The sequence below is a fragment of the Musa acuminata genome, unplaced genomic scaffold (assembly GCF_036884655.1).
Source record: "Musa acuminata AAA Group cultivar baxijiao unplaced genomic scaffold, Cavendish_Baxijiao_AAA HiC_scaffold_983, whole genome shotgun sequence".
In the NCBI taxonomy this organism is placed as follows: Eukaryota; Viridiplantae; Streptophyta; class Magnoliopsida; order Zingiberales; family Musaceae; genus Musa; species Musa acuminata.
In genome coordinates this window covers 1-17,783 of record NW_027021201.1, presented here as the reverse complement: position 1 = coordinate 17,783, position 17,783 = coordinate 1, and the positions used below count along the sequence as shown (strand labels likewise).

General features: G+C 31.2%; 1 protein-coding gene across 1 annotated transcript; it reads left to right on the top strand.

Moving 5' to 3' along the window:
• The first annotated feature begins 3,898 nt into the window (after positions 1 to 3,898).
• Positions 3,899 to 6,840, top strand: LOC135665325 (NAD(P)H-quinone oxidoreductase chain 4, chloroplastic). The gene has a single exon (XM_065177181.1). The coding sequence runs from the start codon at positions 4,722 to 4,724 to the stop codon at positions 6,132 to 6,134; it is 1,413 nt and encodes a 470-aa protein (XP_065033253.1). The 5' UTR covers positions 3,899 to 4,721; the 3' UTR covers positions 6,135 to 6,840.
• The last annotated feature ends 10,943 nt before the right edge of the window (positions 6,841 to 17,783 follow it).

Sequence of the window (17,783 nt, the reverse complement as noted above, 5' to 3'; positions counted from 1 at the left end):
TCTTTCCTAGAAGTAAAGGAAAGAAGTTGAATGTAATGTATTGAATAGGTATTTTATTTTTTATTCATCATTCGGGTCAATGAGTTAAACCAGATAGTTATATGAGTGAAACAAAACAACTTAGAAGTTTGCAGTAAGAAGATAAAATCTCATTTCATATGTACAAGAATAAAGTTGAAGTAAACATAAGCAGTGTAAACTGTTTACCCCAAGATTAAGATTCTTTCATTAGTCATCATATCTTGGAGCGGGTGTAAAAGATCAACTGTATGGAGTTTTCATTACTGTCTTGTATTTATTACCATGCCGTAGATCAATCAAAAATCAGTGGACGGTTAGGAACACCAAAGTGCACAAAGGATTAGTAATAGAGATAATGTAAGGTATCAAAAAAAGAGATATTTCTACAATTTATAAAACGAATAAAAATAGGGACTTTAAGTTGGTAGAAATGATCAAGCAGTACTTCCCTACGATTCCGATCTAGAGTATGCTCCTATTCACTGATTAAAGAAATGACTATCCAGAACGAATTAATCCCTTATTCTTTTTTTTTCAAAGTACCCTCTTCTGAGATAGAAGAACAGGAACAAAAGAAATGGAATGTAATAATCGAATTAATAAAAAAAAGATATTTATTTATTCTTTTTTCCCATCCATATGGGTGGAATTCCTATCACAATTAATGGACTAATTCCTAATTCTTTAAATTCTTTAGATTTATTGATATAACGAGTATTTTATTGAAGGGCTGAGTTATTACCGAACAAAGAAAAATACATTTTTATTATCATAAGGGATGAGATTAATTCCGAAGCACTTTTTCTTATTCTAGCAAACGGAATTCCATTGGTTTAATTTCGGACTCTCTGATATATCTTTATTCTAGTTATCCCAAAAGAAAAGGGGTGATAATATCGAACTAGTCCTTACATTTATTTGTGGCCATAGAGGAGCCGTATGAAGCTGAGGTCTCATGTACGGTTTTGGAATAGCGATGGAAACAGTAATGTTATTATCGACTATAATTATCTAACAGTTCAAGTACAGTTGATATAGTTGAAGCACAGTCCAAATATGGCTTTTGGGGGTGGAATCTATGGCGTCAGCCCATAGGATTTATAGTTTTCATAATTTCTTCTCTAGCTGAATGTGAGAGATTGCCCTTTGATTTACCAGAAGCAGAGGAGGAATTAGTAGCAGGTTATCAAACCGAATATTCTGGTATCAGATTTGGTTTATTTTATCTTGCTTCTTACCTAAATCTATTAGCTTCTTCGTTATTCGTAACGGTTCTTTACTTAGGTGGGTGGAATTTATCTATTCCGTACATATCCATTCCTGAGCTTTTCGGAATAAAAAAAATAGCTGGAGTCTTTGGAATGACAATTGGTATCTTTATTACATTAGTTAAAGCTTATTTGTTTCTGTTCATTTCTATCACAACAAGATGGACTTTACCTAGGATGAGAATGGACCAGCTATTAAATCTTGGATGGAAATTTCTTTTACCTATTTCTTTGGGTAATCTATTATTGACAACTTCTTCCCAACTTGTTTCACTATAAAATAACAGAATACGATAACGATATTCTAGATTCATAACCTCTTTCAAACAAGAGAAAGAAACATCAATTTATTTATGGATATCTACAATATGTTTCCCATGGTAACTGGGTTCATGAATTATGGTCAACAAACAATACGAGCTGCAAGGTATATTGGTCAAAGTTTCATAATTACCTTATCCCACACAAACCGTTTACCTGTAACTATTCAATATCCTTATGAGAAATCAATTACGTCAGAACGTTTTCGTGGTCGAATTCACTTTGAATTTGATAAATGTATTGCTTGCGAAGTATGTGTTCGTGTATGCCCAATAGATCTACCTGTTGTTGATTGGAGATTGGAAAGAGATATGAAAAAGAAACAATTGCTTAATTATAGTATTGATTTCGGGGTCTGTATATTTTGTGGTAACTGTGTCGAGTATTGTCCAACAAACTGTTTATCAATGACTGAAGAATATGAGCTTTCTACTTATGATCGTCACGAATTGAATTATAATCAAATTGCTTTGAGTCGGTTACCAATGTCAGTAATTGAAGATTACACAATTCAAACAGTTATGAATTCGACTCAAATCAAAATAGATAAAGATAAACCCTTTGATTCAAGAACGATTACCGATTACTAAGATTTTGTTTTGATATAAAAGATCAAAACTTTTTTATTTTGGTTGGTCAGTAACTACAAATAATAATTAGTAACTATAGATTTAATTAGTAACTATAGATTGGTGAGAATCACTCTTTGATTTAAACTTATAATATTTTTATCACGGGAATTTCGAAATATACAATTTCAACTACTTTTTTTATTCTTTTTCTTTTGGATAAAAAGTAAGTAGGATTGGCCCAATAAAATAATTATATCTATATATAAAATTAATATTAAATTAATCCATATTAAGATTTAATTCAATTAGGAACATATCATATACAATAAAAATGGGGTAACCCTTTTCCTTTCCTGGACCATTTAGTAAGGTCATGATTTGACTTATATATTTTTTTTTTTACATATTATACATAATGGATTTACCTGGACCAATACATGATATTCTTGTAGCATTTCTGGGGTCAGTTCTTATATTAGGGGGTCTGGGGGTAGTATTACTTACCAATCCTATTTATTCTGCTTTTTCATTGGGATTGGTTCTTGTTTGTATATCCTTATTCTACATTCCATCGAACTCTTTTTTTGTAGCTGCCGCACAGCTACTTATTTATGTGGGAGCCGTAAATGTCTTAATCATATTTGCGGTAATGTTCATGAATGGTTCAGAATATTCCAATGATTCGTATTTTTGGACCATTGGAGATGGAGTCACTTCACTGGTTTGTACAAGTATTCTTTTTTCACTAATTACTACTATACCAGATACGTCATGGTACGGAATTATTTGGACTACAAGATCAAACCAGATTATAGAACAGGACCTAATAAGTAACGTTCAACAAATTGGGATTCATTTATCGACAGATTTTTATCTTCCCTTTGAACTAATTTCTATAATTCTTTTAGTTTCCTTGATAGGTGCAATTACTATGGCTCGCCAATAATAAATACTTAGAATTTTAAAAGAATTAAAAAGTTTTTAGAATTTTAGAAGTTCTAAATAAATAAAAAATCGAATCGCTTCAATTGTTCATATTGAAATGAATCGAGATTGATAAGGAGTTAGTCAATGATGTTCGAGCATGTACTTTTTTTGAGTGTTTATTTATTTTCTATCGGTCTCTATGGATTGATCACAAGTCGAAACATGGTTAGAGCACTTATGTGTCTTGAGCTTATACTAAATTCGGTTAATATTAATCTTGTAACATTTTCTGATATATTTGATAGTCGCCAATTAAAAGGAAACATTTTCTCAATCTTTATTATAGCTGTTGCAGCTGCTGAAGCAGCTATTGGTCTAGCTATTGTTTCGTCGATTCATCGAAACAGAAAATCAACTCGTATCAATCAATCGAATTTGTTGAATAATTAGTGATAATTATCATGATCATATATTGAATAATCAGTTATAATGATCATATAAATCAAGACACCACACAACATGATAAAGCATAAGAAAATATAAATGAAATTGGAATATTTTTCTATTTCTATTCTTTCACTTTCATATTCCATTAATGAAAAATAATTATATTCTTAATTTAATTGGTATTATAATTTTTTTATTTCGTTTTTTATTTGTTTATTTTATTTAATTTTAATGTATTTAAATTTTAATGTTTTTAATGTATTTTTAATGTATTATATAATAATATAAATGTATTATATAATAATATACTGCATAATATTATAAATATTATAATAAAATAATAAAAATAATATTATTAAATAATAATATGTTAATCATATTACGAAAATAAATTAAATTACTAATTTAGTTTTATTTTTATATATTCATATTTCATATTGAAAATATGAATATTGAAATATTGATTTGAATGATTGATCAATTTGTTTTGTCGGCCAATTTTTATTTACACATGTGACTCGTATGATCATGATTTTTGAAACGGAAATCAAAGTCTCTTGGCTTTTTCTCATGAACAGATTTAGAAATATATTGATTCTTAAAATTTTAATAAACCACTGCTTCGTCTGGTGTCTATAATATAAATACTAATTTTCTACCAGATTGAAAATTTTTGATGTTAAAATCTGGAATTTATAGATCCAATGTCACATTCAGTAAAAATTTATGATACATGTATAGGGTGTACTCAATGTGTACGAGCCTGCCCCACAGACGTATTGGAAATGATACCTTGGGACGGATGTAAAGCTAAGCAAATTGCTTCCGCACCAAGAACCGAGGACTGTGTGGGTTGTAAGAGATGTGAATCCGCCTGCCCCACGGATTTTTTGAGTGTCCGTGTTTATTTATCATATGAAACAACTCGCAGCATGGGTCTAGGTTATTGATACGTTACAAAAAAATCCACTTGAATCAATTGATTCCTCTTTACCGACAAAAGCCCGTACTCGAGAAAATATATTATTCTATTCCGAGCACGGGTTTTTCTGGTCAAACGTATCTTGTCTTTATCACGAGTTATTTTCCTTGGTTAACAATACTTGTTGTTTTGCCGATATCCGTCGGTTCTTCCATTTTCTTTCTTCCTCATAAAGGAAATAAGATGTTTAGGTGGTATGCTATATGTATATGCTCGTTGGAACTCCTTCTAACAACCTATGTTTTCTGTTATCATTTCCAATTGGACGATCCATTAACCCAATTGGAGGAAGATTTAAAATGGATAGATGTTTTTGATTTTCACTGGAGACTGGGAATCGATGGGCTTTCCATAGGACCTATTTTACTGACAGGATTTATCACCACTTTAGCTACCTTAGCGGCTTGGCCAGTTACTCGAAATTCGCGATTGTTCTATTTTCTCATGTTAGCAATGTACAGCGGTCAAATAGGATTATTTTCTTCTAGAGACCTTTTACTTTTTTTCATGCTGTGGGAGTTAGAATTAATTCCTGTTTATTTACTTTTATCCATGTGGGGGGGAAAGAAACGTCTCTACTCGGCCACAAAGTTTATTTTGTACACTGCGGGGGGCTCCATTTTTCTCTTAATAGGAGTTCTAGGTATGGGTTTATATGGCCCTAATGAACCCACATTAGATTTTTCAAAATTAACTAATCAATCATATCCTGTGGCATTGGAAATAATATTATATTTTGGATTCCTTATTGCTTATGCTGTCAAATCGCCGATTATACCCCTACATACGTGGTTACCAGATACCCATGGAGAAGCACATTACAGTACATGTATGCTTCTAGCTGGAATCTTATTAAAAATGGGCGCATATGGACTTATTCGGATCAATATGGAATTATTACCCCACGCTCATTCTATATTTTCTCCCTGGTTGGTAATAGTGGGAACGATTCAAATAATCTATGCAGCTTCAACCTCTCTCGGTCAACGGAATTTAAAAAAAAGAATAGCCTATTCCTCTGTATCTCACATGGGTTTCACAATTATAGGAATTGGTTCTATAACCGGAATGGGACTCAACGGTGCCATTTTACAAATACTCTCTCATGGATTTATTGGTGCTGCGCTTTTTTTCTTGGCAGGAACGAGTTGTGATAGAATACGTCTTGTTTATCTCGACGAAATGGGGGGGGTATCGATCCCAATGCCAAAACTATTTACCATGTTCAGTAGTTTTTCGATGGCTTCTCTTGCATTGCCAGGAATGAGTGGTTTTGTTGCGGAATTATTAGTATTTTTTGGAATAATTACTAGTCCAAAATACCTTTTAATGCCAAAAATGCTAATTACTTTTGTAATGGCAATTGGAATGATATTAACTCCTATTTATTTATTATCTATGTTACGTCAGATGTTCTATGGATACAAGCTATTCAATGTTCCAAACTCTAATTTTGCGGATTCTGGACCACGAGAACTATTTGTTTCAATCTGTATCTTTCTACCCGTAATAGGTATTGGTATTTATCCGGATTTCGTTCTCTCGCTATCAGTTGACAGGGTGCAAGCTATCCTATCTAATTACTTTCATCGATAGTCTTTCATTAATAATACGGAAATATAATTTTTGTCTTTGATTTTAAGATTTTTAAAATCGTTCGCTGTACAATGCAAAAGAATAAAGTGAATTAGAATTGTAATGAGATGCATTTTGAGTTTTTGAGAACCGTTTTGAATAAGGAATGATTCAAACGGTTCTCAAAAACTCGCACAAACAAGAAGCTTTTTATATATATATGGGATGATGTTCTTATGTATTCTTTATGTAGTTTATTCAATTATTTATCTGTGTAGTTTATTCAAGTAGATGTTAATGTGAATGAACCATAACTATGTAGACCTATTCCTAATAGATTGATTCCAAAATAACATACCCAAATTATAAGAAATCCTATAGAAGCCACAAGTGCCGAATTCATACTTTGCAAACTTTGATTTGTTCTACTTCTAATATGTATTCTAGTTCTAGTATGTAAATAAATCGCGAATATGGTCCAAGTAATAAAAGCCCAAGTTTCTTTGGGGTCCCAATTCCAATAAGATCCCCATGCCTCATTAGCCCATACTGCTCCACAAAGAATGCCTATGGTTAAAAAGGTAAATCCTAAACTAATGACACGATAACTCCAATAATCCAAACGTTGAGTCAATTGATATTTATAATAATTTCGAAATGAAAGAAAAGAAGTGTTTTTAAAAACACTTCTTTTTTCATTCAAATATTGAATCTCACCAAAGAAAAATGGTTTAATTAAGAAATTATTACCTTTACAAAAAATATCGATGTTTTTTCGAAATGTAATGACTAGAAGAGCGACTGATAATAGTGATCCGCATAAAAGAGCTGCATAGCTTAATAACATCATACTTACGTGCATCATTAACCACTGAGATTGTAGAGCAGGTACTAATATTGCGGATTGATGCATTTCAGTTAAAAAACCCGACGTGGCAAAGCCTTGTGTAAAAATGGTACTTGGTGCGGTTATTGTGCTTAAATCATTTTTATGGTTCCCCATCTTGGAAATCATATGAATAATGGAGAAACTGCACGAAAGGAAGATTAATGACTCGTATAAATTACTTAACGGAAAATGTCCTGAAGAAATCCAACGAGAAACTAATAATCCTGTTATAGAGAAAAAAGTGGCTATCATCCCTTTTTCCAATGAATCACGCAATCCTACGATTTCGCGGACTAATAAGATCATTAAATGAATCGTAATCACAATTGAAATTATCGAAAAAGAGATATGAGTTAATATATGTTCTAAAGTTGTAAATATCATAAAAAGGGGTCCCATTAGAGAATTTAAATCGAGAATTGAATACATTATAGGATCCATTGTGTCTCTTTTAGAGGATTTATTTTCTAGGATTTCAAGGATGCCGCCACTCGGACTCGAACCGAGATGCTCTAGCACTGCTTCCTAAGAGCAGCGTGTCTACCAATTTCACCATGGCGGCTTACTTGAAATAATAATAGTCAATTCATGTTGAATCGTCGAGAATCAAGGATTCAATATAGTTTAGTAAACATTAGAATCGATAAATCAAAATTCATTTAAATTCCTATTTGAATCTCTATTCAAAAAAAGAATCTTTAGTTGGGATCATTGTAAGTTTAGTTTTAATAATAAAGTAAGTTTAGTTTTAGTAAGTTTAGTTTTAATAATAAACTTTCGCGTACTAGAAACTAAGTTCTTCCAAAACAGTTAGAACTCAATAGTTTTGTTGTCTGTCGAGGTATAGAACTAAGAATTGTTCATTTTCTATTTTTTGATTCGTTTTTTATTTATCCGATTTGATTTCATAGATTCAAACAAAATGAAAAAAAAAATATTTTTTTTTTCAATGAAGAAGATTAAATAACCAGGATTTCATATGTATAACAATTTCATCACTAAATCAAAAGAATTTGAAATTTTCTAACGATTTCGACACCTTAGTATCATTCCTTAGTATCATTAGAGTATTAATACTCTTCATATTATATATAATGGTCTCTTCATTATATATATAATGCATAATGGTAAGATTTACCAAACTAATTAGGTTTTTGTTAGGCATATAAGAAACAAAAGAATTTTCATTTCTATCGTAATCATACTCTACTTTTCACAATAGAAAAATATTTTTCTATTGTGAAAAAAGTAGATAGAAAAAATATTCAGAATTCGATATACATACCTTTATTCTACATACCACATCTACATACTACAACAGCTAGTTCTAACTCATATTGATATTGAGGAGTTCAATACATTAATTAATGTGAATCGTTCATCTTAAAAAATTCGAAGTTCTTCGGGTATGTCAATTCCGATTATTCCAAGACTTTATTATTTGTTTGTTGCACAAAAAAACTTTTTGAACGTCCGGTGGAAACCGATTTCGCTAAGGAAAAAGCCTTTACTGCAGCTAAAAATCCTTTTTTTTTCCAAATATTTTTACGAATACGTTTTTTTGACATAGAAGTACGCTTTTTGGGAACTGCCATTCAAAAAGGGTTACCAGTTTTTATCGTTGTATGTGAAAGACATGTATTGTTTTGTTCAAAATAGATTGTTCCTTTTAGTCATTATCTATACTTATTCCCTGGTAGAATAGTTTTAAAAAAAGCATTTTCGAATATGTTTAAAACCTATTAAAAAATATATTTAAAACCTATTAAAAAATATATTTAAAACCTGTTTGAAAATATATTTTAAACCTATTAAAACATATAATTTTATTAAAACATAATTAGAATCAAGTACTCCTTTTGGTATAACTCTTTTTTCTTATTATACTATATAATATGGCTATAAATTACCAGAATAGAATATTCTACTAAGACTAGACTAGAATAGTAGAATTATTAAAGATTTCATTTTGTTTTCTTATGGAACATACATATCAATATGCATGGATAATACCTTTTCTTCCACTTCCAGTTACTGTGTCAATAGGATTTGGACTTCTACTGATTCCGACAGCAACAAAAAATATTCGTCGTATATGGGCTTTTCCTAGTGTTTTACTGTTAAGTATAGTTATGGGGTTTTCAGCCAATTTATCTATTCAACAAATACATGGAAGTTCTATCTATCAATATCTATGGTCTTGGACCATCAATAATGATTTTTCCTTAGAGTTCGGATATTTGATCGACCCACTTAGTTCTATTATGTCAATACTAATTACTACTGTTGGAATCTTGGTTCTTATTTATAGTGACAATTATATGTCTCATGATCAAGGATATCTGAGATTTTTTGCTTATATGAGTTTTTTCAATGCTTCCATGTTGGGATTAGTTACCAGTTCCAATTTGATACAAATTTATATTTTTTGGGAACTGGTGGGGATGTGTTCCTATTTATTAATAGGATTTTGGTTCACACGACCGACTGCAGCAAGTGCTTGTCAAAAAGCTTTTGTAACTAACCGTGTAGGGGATTTTGGTTTATTATTAGGAATTTTAGGTTTTTATTGGATAACAGGTAGTTTCGAATTTCGGGATTTGTTCGAAATAACTAATAACTTGATCCATAATAATGGTGTCAGTTCTTTATTTGCTACTTTGTGTGCCTCTTTATTATTCATTGGTGCAGTTGCTAAATCCGCACAATTCCCCCTTCACGTATGGTTACCCGATGCCATGGAAGGACCCACTCCCATCTCGGCTCTTATACACGCTGCTACTATGGTAGCAGCAGGAATTTTTCTTGTAGCTCGACTTCTTCCTATTTTCATAGCTATACCTTACATAATGAATTTCATATCTTTAATAGGTGTAATAACAGTACTACTAGGAGCTACTTTGGCTCTTGCTCAAAGAGATATAAAAAGAAGTTTAGCCTATTCTACAATGTCTCAATTGGGTTATATTATGTTAGCTCTAGGTATAGGTTCTTATCGAGCTGCTTTATTCCATTTGATTACCCATGCCTATTCTAAAGCTTTATTGTTTTTGGGATCCGGATCCATTATTCATTCAATGGAACCTATTGTTGGATATTCGCCAGAAAAAAGTCAGAATATGGCTCTTATGGGTGGTTTAAGAAGATATGTTCCAATTACAAGAACTACTTTTTTATTGGGTACACTTTCTATTTGCGGTATTCCACCTCTTGCTTGTTTTTGGTCCAAAGATGAAATTCTTAATGATAGTTGGTTGTATTCACCAATTTTCGCAATAATAGCTTGTTTCACAGCAGGATTGACTGCATTTTATATGTTTCGGGTGTATTTACTTACCTTTGATGGACATTTGCGCGTTCATTTTCAAGATTACAGTAGCACAAAAAATAGTTCGTCCTATTCAATATCTCTATGGGGAAAGGAGGTAGCCAAAGCAGTCAATAGAAATTTACCTTTATCAACAATGAATAATAGGGTCTTCTTTTTTTCAAAGGATATGTATAAAATTGATAATAATCTAAAAAAATGCATACGATACTTTAATACTTCTTTCGAAAAAAAGTACACTTCTATGTACCCTCGCGAAGTGGACAATACTATGCTATTTCCTCTGCTTATATTGGTATTATTTACTTTGTTTGTTGGATCAATAGGAATTCATTTTGATCAAGGAGTAATAGATTTGGATTATTATCCAAATGGTTAACTCCACTCACAAACCTTTTCCATCCAAATTCGAGTTATTCTGTGGATTGGTATGAATTTTTTACAAATGCAATTTTTTCAGTAAGTATAGCTATTTCCGGACTATTCATAGCATATATCTTATATGGGTCTGCTTATTCGTTTTTCCGGAATTTGAACTTTATCAATGCATTTGTAAAAGGTGGTCCTAAAAGGATTCTCTTGGACCAAATAAAAAATGGGATATACAATTGGTCATATAATCGTGGTTACATAGATATTTTTTATACTAAGGTTTTTACCATGGGTATAAGGGGATTAACCGAACTAACTCAGTTTTTTGATAGATATATAATTGATGGAATTACAAATGGGGTTGGCATTGCAAGTTTTTTTATAGGGGAAGGAATCAAATCCATGGGAGGTGGACGAATCTCTTCTTATCTATTCTTTTATTTATTTTATGCATCAATATCTTTATTCATTTTTTTATTTTTTTTATAAATTTATATTTTATAAATTTATAAATATAAACCAACTTAAAGTCCCTATTTTTATTCGTTTTATAAATTGTAGAAATATCTCTTTTTTTGATACCTTACATTATCTCTATTACTAATCCTTTGTGCACTTTGGTGTTCCTAACCGTCCACTGATTTTTGATTGATCTACGGCATGGTAATAAATACAAGACAGTAATGAAAACTCCATACAGTTGATCTTTTACACCCGCTCCAAGATATGATGACTAATGAAAGAATCTTAATCTTGGGGTAAACAGTTTACACTGCTTATGTTTACTTCAACTTTATTCTTGTACATATGAAATGAGATTTTATCTTCTTACTGCAAACTTCTAAGTTGTTTTGTTTCACTCATATAACTATCTGGTTTAACTCATTGACCCGAATGATGAATAAAAAATAAAATACCTATTCAATACATTACATTCAACTTCTTTCCTTTACTTCTAGGAAAGAAGTATAAAGTTCATGTTCAACGAATCACACGTAGAGATATTGATAACACACATAGAGTTAATGGTATTTCATAACTAATAGATTGAGCAGCAGCTCGTAGACCACCTGAAAAGGAATATTTATTATTCGATCCGTATCCTGACATAAGAAGCCCAATAGGAGCAATACTTGAAATGGCGACCCATAAAAAAACACCTATACTGAGATCGGCTAAAATGAGGCGATACCCAAAAGGAATTACTAAATAACTTAGTAGAATTGATATGACCACTATAGACGGTCCAATACTAAACAAACGAACATCTCCTCTAGATGGGAGAAGGTCTTCTTTAAAAAGTAGTTTAGTTCCATCTGCTAGAGCTTGAAGAATTCCCAAGGGGCCGGCTAATATCAGGCCAATACGTTGTTGTATCGCTGCAGATATATCTCTTCTACTAACCACACAATTACTATACCCCTATTGTAATTCACCATATAAGGGTCAAAATGGGTACAAAGATCATTCTTAGTAGCCATGATACTTCTATACAGGCATCGATAGAAATAGTTCTGACTTCGTAGTAAACAGTCGAAGTCAACTTCTATCATGTTCAACCTCTCCCATAATGATATCTATACTACCTAGTATCGTCATGATATCAGCCAATTTCATTCTTTTAACTAGCTGAGGAAGAATTTGCAAATTTATGAAGCCGGGTGGACGAATTTTCCATCTCCAAGGGAAAACACTATTATCTCCTATCAAATAAATTCCTAATTCCCCTTTTGGGGCTTCTACTCTCACGTAAAGTTCTTGTTTCGACAATTCAAAATTGGGTGAAGGTTTTTTACTAATAAATCTATATTCAAAATCATTCCATTCGGAATTTTTTGCTCTATCAAAGCGTCGGACTTCTAAATTCTCATAGGGTCCTCCAGGAATTCCTTCTAGAGCCTGTTGAATTATTTTTATAGATTCCCTCATTTCACCGATTCGTACTAAATAACGAGCTAACGAATCTCCTTCTTTTTGCCATTGGACTTCCCAATCGAATTCATTGTAACACTCATAATTATCAATTTTACGAAGATCCCATTGTGTTCCAGAAGCTCGTAACATCGGTCCTGATAAACCCCAATTTATTGCTTCCTCTCCACCAATAATGCCCACTCCTTCGACTCGCTCCAAAAAAATGGGATTTCGCGTAATGAGTTTTTGATATTCAACAATTCCTGTTAAAAAATAATCGCAAAAATCCAAACATTTATCTATCCAGCCATAAGGTAGATCGGCAGCTACTCCTCCGATGCGGAAATAATTATGCATCATTCGCATACCTGTGGCGGCTTCGAATAAATCATATATCAATTCTCTCTCTCTGAAAATATAGAAAAAGGGAGTCTGCGCGCCGATATCCGCCATAAAAGGCCCAAGCCATAACAAATGAGAAGCTATACGGCTCAGCTCCAGCATAATTACTCTGATATAGCTAGCCCTTTTAGGTACTTGAACATTTTCCAGTTGTTCTGGTGCATTTACCGTTATTGCCTCTGTGAACATAGTAGCTAAATAATCCCAACGTGTTACATAAGGCAGATATTGTATAATTGTTCGGTTTTCCGCTATTTTTTCCATCCCTCTGTGTAAATAGCCCAATATGGGTTCACAGTCAATAACATCTTCACCATCGAGAGTAACGATCAGTCGAAGAACACCATGCATTGATGGGTGGTGAGGACCCATATTAACTATCATGAAATCTTTTTTTGTAGCCGGTACAGTCATATCTTTTCTTCCTTAATTCATTATTTCATGAATTCCTCAAAAAAGTAGGAGGTTCATCAAAATAAAAAATCTAATAACTACTATACTAATTCAAACGATTTAATTAACGATTTTTTGGCTCCCGAATATCCAACTGGTCAATTAATTTCTTATAACGCGCTCTATTTTTCTTTGACAAATAAGCCAGCAGACGTTGACGTTTTCTCAGAATTTTTTGTAGACCTCTTTGTGATAAAAAATCTCTTTTGTGCAATTCCAAATGTGAAGTAAGTCTTCGTATCTTATTGGTGAAACTTAATACTTGAAATTCAACAGAACCCCTGTTTTCTTCTTTTTCTTCTTGTGGAAGAAGTGAAATGAATGAATTTTTGACCATAAAACTTTTTTTATCTTTTTCTTTTCTTTCTTTTCCATGCCATGGATTTTACCGATCAGGAAAAATAAAATAATAATTATTATATTATGTCAATTTTTTTTAATCTAGTACACGCAAAAATTTAGATTTATCCGTTTCTATCTAAATCAAATTTTCCATTTGATTTAGATAGAAAAGAAAAGGATAATATATTTCTGCATTTACGAAAGAGAATGATTTCTTTGCACCTAAAAAGATTCTGTAGATTTCTTTCTAGATTCAATTGAATTGATACACAAGTAAATACGTATCATGTACCAGAACGTAACACACCATATGCGTACATCTTTCGGTTTTTATTTACTGAAAACGGCATGTGATATATAGGAAATATACTATTAAATAATTCTGAATCGTGGATACATACGTATCCTTGACATACTGAAACGACTACCATTATTGGTATCAAACCAATAGCGATTCATACAAGCTAAATCTTCTAATCGGTAATTGGGCCAAAGAAACAATTTGCATTTAATTAATTTATTTAAATCCGTATTAAGACGTTTGTCCTCATTCAAAAATTGTTCAGAGTTTCTTATGTTGTTTTCGTTGCAAAATACTGGATTTCTATTCACAATATCCCGATTATGAGAGTTGAAACAAATTAGAATTCTCAATTCTCTACGACGTCTAGGAGATAGAATATTTTCAGGAACAAAGAAATTATAATGATCTTGATCCCCATTCACAAATATATTGCCATGTCGTCCAGTGGATTTTTTCAAATTATTCTTATCAACATATCTTTTCTTTATGTATTTTCTATTAATTTGGTGTTTACTCTTATCGATCAATGAAATACTTATGGTTTGATATATAATGAATTTTCCATCCCTTCTTAAAGATAGACGAATTGGTTCGATAATTAATATTCCCCTTTTTATTAATTCTGTAAGAGCTAGATCTTTCTGAATCAGCATTACATCCAGATGCATCTCTCCTCTTTGAATCGAGGATATAGCAATTTCCCTTGGATTTATCAATCTAAGTAGGAGACAATATATCCTAACATTATTAATAATTTTTTGATTCAAGGGGTCATCCCATCTTAATTGAAAAATAAAATATTTTTTCAGGAACAAATCTAGTTCTCCTTCCTTATTTTTCTTGGATTGTTTTTTTTTTTTTTTACCTTTTTTAATGTTTGATCTCGTGCAATCCTCTTCAAGATATTCCTTTTGGTTTTGTTTTTGTGGATCTGATACAAGATTTGATTGACCCTCTTTTTCTTGGTTGGAATTTTGAAATTCTATTTTAACGGAATCTTTGATGTTTTGATTTTGACTAATATTTTTTTTATTTTGATTTTGACTAATATTTTTTTTATTTTGATTTTGACTAATATTTTTTTTATTTTGATTTTGACTAATATTTTTTTATTTTGATTTTGACTAATATTTTTTTTATTTTGATTTTGACTAATATTTTTTTTATTTTGATTTTGACTAATATTTTTTTTATTTTGATTTTGACTAATATTTTTTTCATTTTGATTTTGACTAATATTTTTTTCATTTTGATTTTGACTAATATCATTTTCATAATAAATATTAGAAAGAAGTAATTTGATTGGTATGATCCACGGTTTAATCTTATATGCATCAAAAGGTAACACAAATTCTGGGAAGAACCAAGGTTCTAGATTTGATATGGTAGAATAATTTCGATTCATTCCCATCCAATCAAAAATTTTTTTTTGATGAGTCTTAGTCTTAGTATTTTTATTAGTATTTTTATAAATTTCGGTACCGATATACATATCGGTCCAGTCCTCAATATCACTATTGTTCTCAATATCACTATTGTTCTCAATATCACTATTGTTCTCAATATCACTATTGTTTCTAAGGCAAAAATGAAGAATTCTATAATCCAAATATTTTCTATCCAGATTTTTATGGGTATCAATAAAATATCCTTTTTTTAGGTAATCATCAATAGTCATATTTAGCAATACATAAAACGATTCGGGTTTCAGTGTGTATGAGTCCTTACTATCCCCATAATTTATATATTCATGTGATAAAAGATCATATCTGTAGTGTTTTTTAAATTTTTCTTTTTGACTCATCGATAAATCCACTGCACAAAAATTTTCATTCATGTAATGAATTAATCGGTCTTTTTCTTTTTTATATGAATACAATTTCATTGATTCTTTATTTTGAATAGTACAACGTTGATTGACTCTATTTCGCCATTTTTTCGGTACTAATCGAGACCATTTGCTCCGAGAAAAATTATATTGATAATGACCCTTTAACCAGTTTTTCCATTTATTCATTCCAGACTTATTAATTTTCTTATGCCTTGATTTGGAATCAAACCTTGATTTGGAATCAAATATTCCTCGTGTCATACAATAATACTTTATCTTGTCTTTAATAAAAGGATAGGTCCCGTGATCGTGATATTGAAGTACAGATCTCAGGTGATGGTTGTTAAATAATTGGGTTTGTGACAATTTGTAAAATACATATGCTTGGGACAAGGAAGATAAGTCGTGATAAGTGTTTAAATCATTTCTAATATTAGGATTAGAAAAGGACTTTTTTATAGTCGAAATAAAGTTCATTGTATCTTGATCTGTTTCATCAATTCCTTCTTGATTTCTTTCATCGTTGTAAATGGATTCATTGATAATTGTTTTTTTTAAAAGTTGTGCATTAACCTTAGAAATGGTAACCATACATTGCAAGATATCTATGTATATTTTTTCAATGAAAGATTTCATAAAATAATGTGATTTGCGTATTAATCGGGTATTTTTTCTTTGAAGTATCTGCCAAATATGTTTTTGTAATTCCGGTCTTTTATCATGATAGGCTAGAACTATTTTCTTCTTGTCTTTTGTGATTCCTTCTATTTGATTCCTTATTGTGATTGTCTTATCAGCAAGATCTTTCATTTTTTTTTCTATGAGTAAATAATTTGTCCAATTCATAGATCGAATTTGAATGGTCGATTCGTGAATAATCTGATTATTTTTTTTTGAATCTTTTGCATTTTCATTTGGTTCATGTACTTTTCCCTTCCTCAATTCAAATAAAGAAATTTGGTTCACTTTTTCAAGTTTCTTCATTATTCGTTTTAGAACTAGAACTGTTCGTTTTAGAACTAGAACTATTCGTTTTAGAACTAGAACTATTCGTTTTAGAACTCGTTTTAGAACTCGTTTTAGAACTAGAACTATTTTGATGACCCATCTTTTTTTTTCTTTTGAAACTTTTAGAGAGTTCTTTTTTACTTTTCTAATTTTTTTTTTGAGTTCCTTATATATGGGTTCAAAAAAAGAAGGTTGCTTTCGGGGAGAACCAAAAGGGAGTTCCGTTTCCATTCCCCAAACTGTTAAAAAACAAAAATTTTCTTTTTTTCCTTTTTTTTTCATTGGATCTCCATGATGAGATCGTATTTTAGATCTTCGCCAAGGTTTTAAACGAAAAGGAAATAAAATCTTTATCTGAATACCATCTGTTAACCAATCTTGGGGAAATTCTGTTTCTGATAATGGAACACCATTATAGGTGCATTTAACATGTATTTCTCTATTCCATTCCTTCAAATCCTCATACCACTCGGGGAATTGGAATAATAACATACGTCCAATATTTTTAGCTATTATCAATGAAGGCAATACAATGTTTTTTCTAAAAAAAGATTGGGTTATCAGCATCAAACCTCTTATTGCTTGAGCAAATATAATGCTATCCCAAATTTCTGATATTGTTATCCGTTCATCTTCCTCTTTTTTTTTTTTCTCCTCGTCTTTTTTTTTCCCAGTGTTTGTCTCTTCCTCTTCCTCCTCAAAGTCGGAAGTTTCGGATTCTGGGTTTCCCCCCACGGAATTCCTAAAAATAAGATTAATTATTCGATATCTATATCTATCAAAAAAAGAAAAAAAAAAGACTTTGTCTATTCGATCCAAAAAAAGCG

Coding starts and splice junctions, on each gene's coding strand:
- LOC135665325 (XM_065177181.1), top strand. CDS start 4,722: ATGTTTAGGTGGTATGCTATATGTATATGCTCGTTGGAACTCCTTCTA.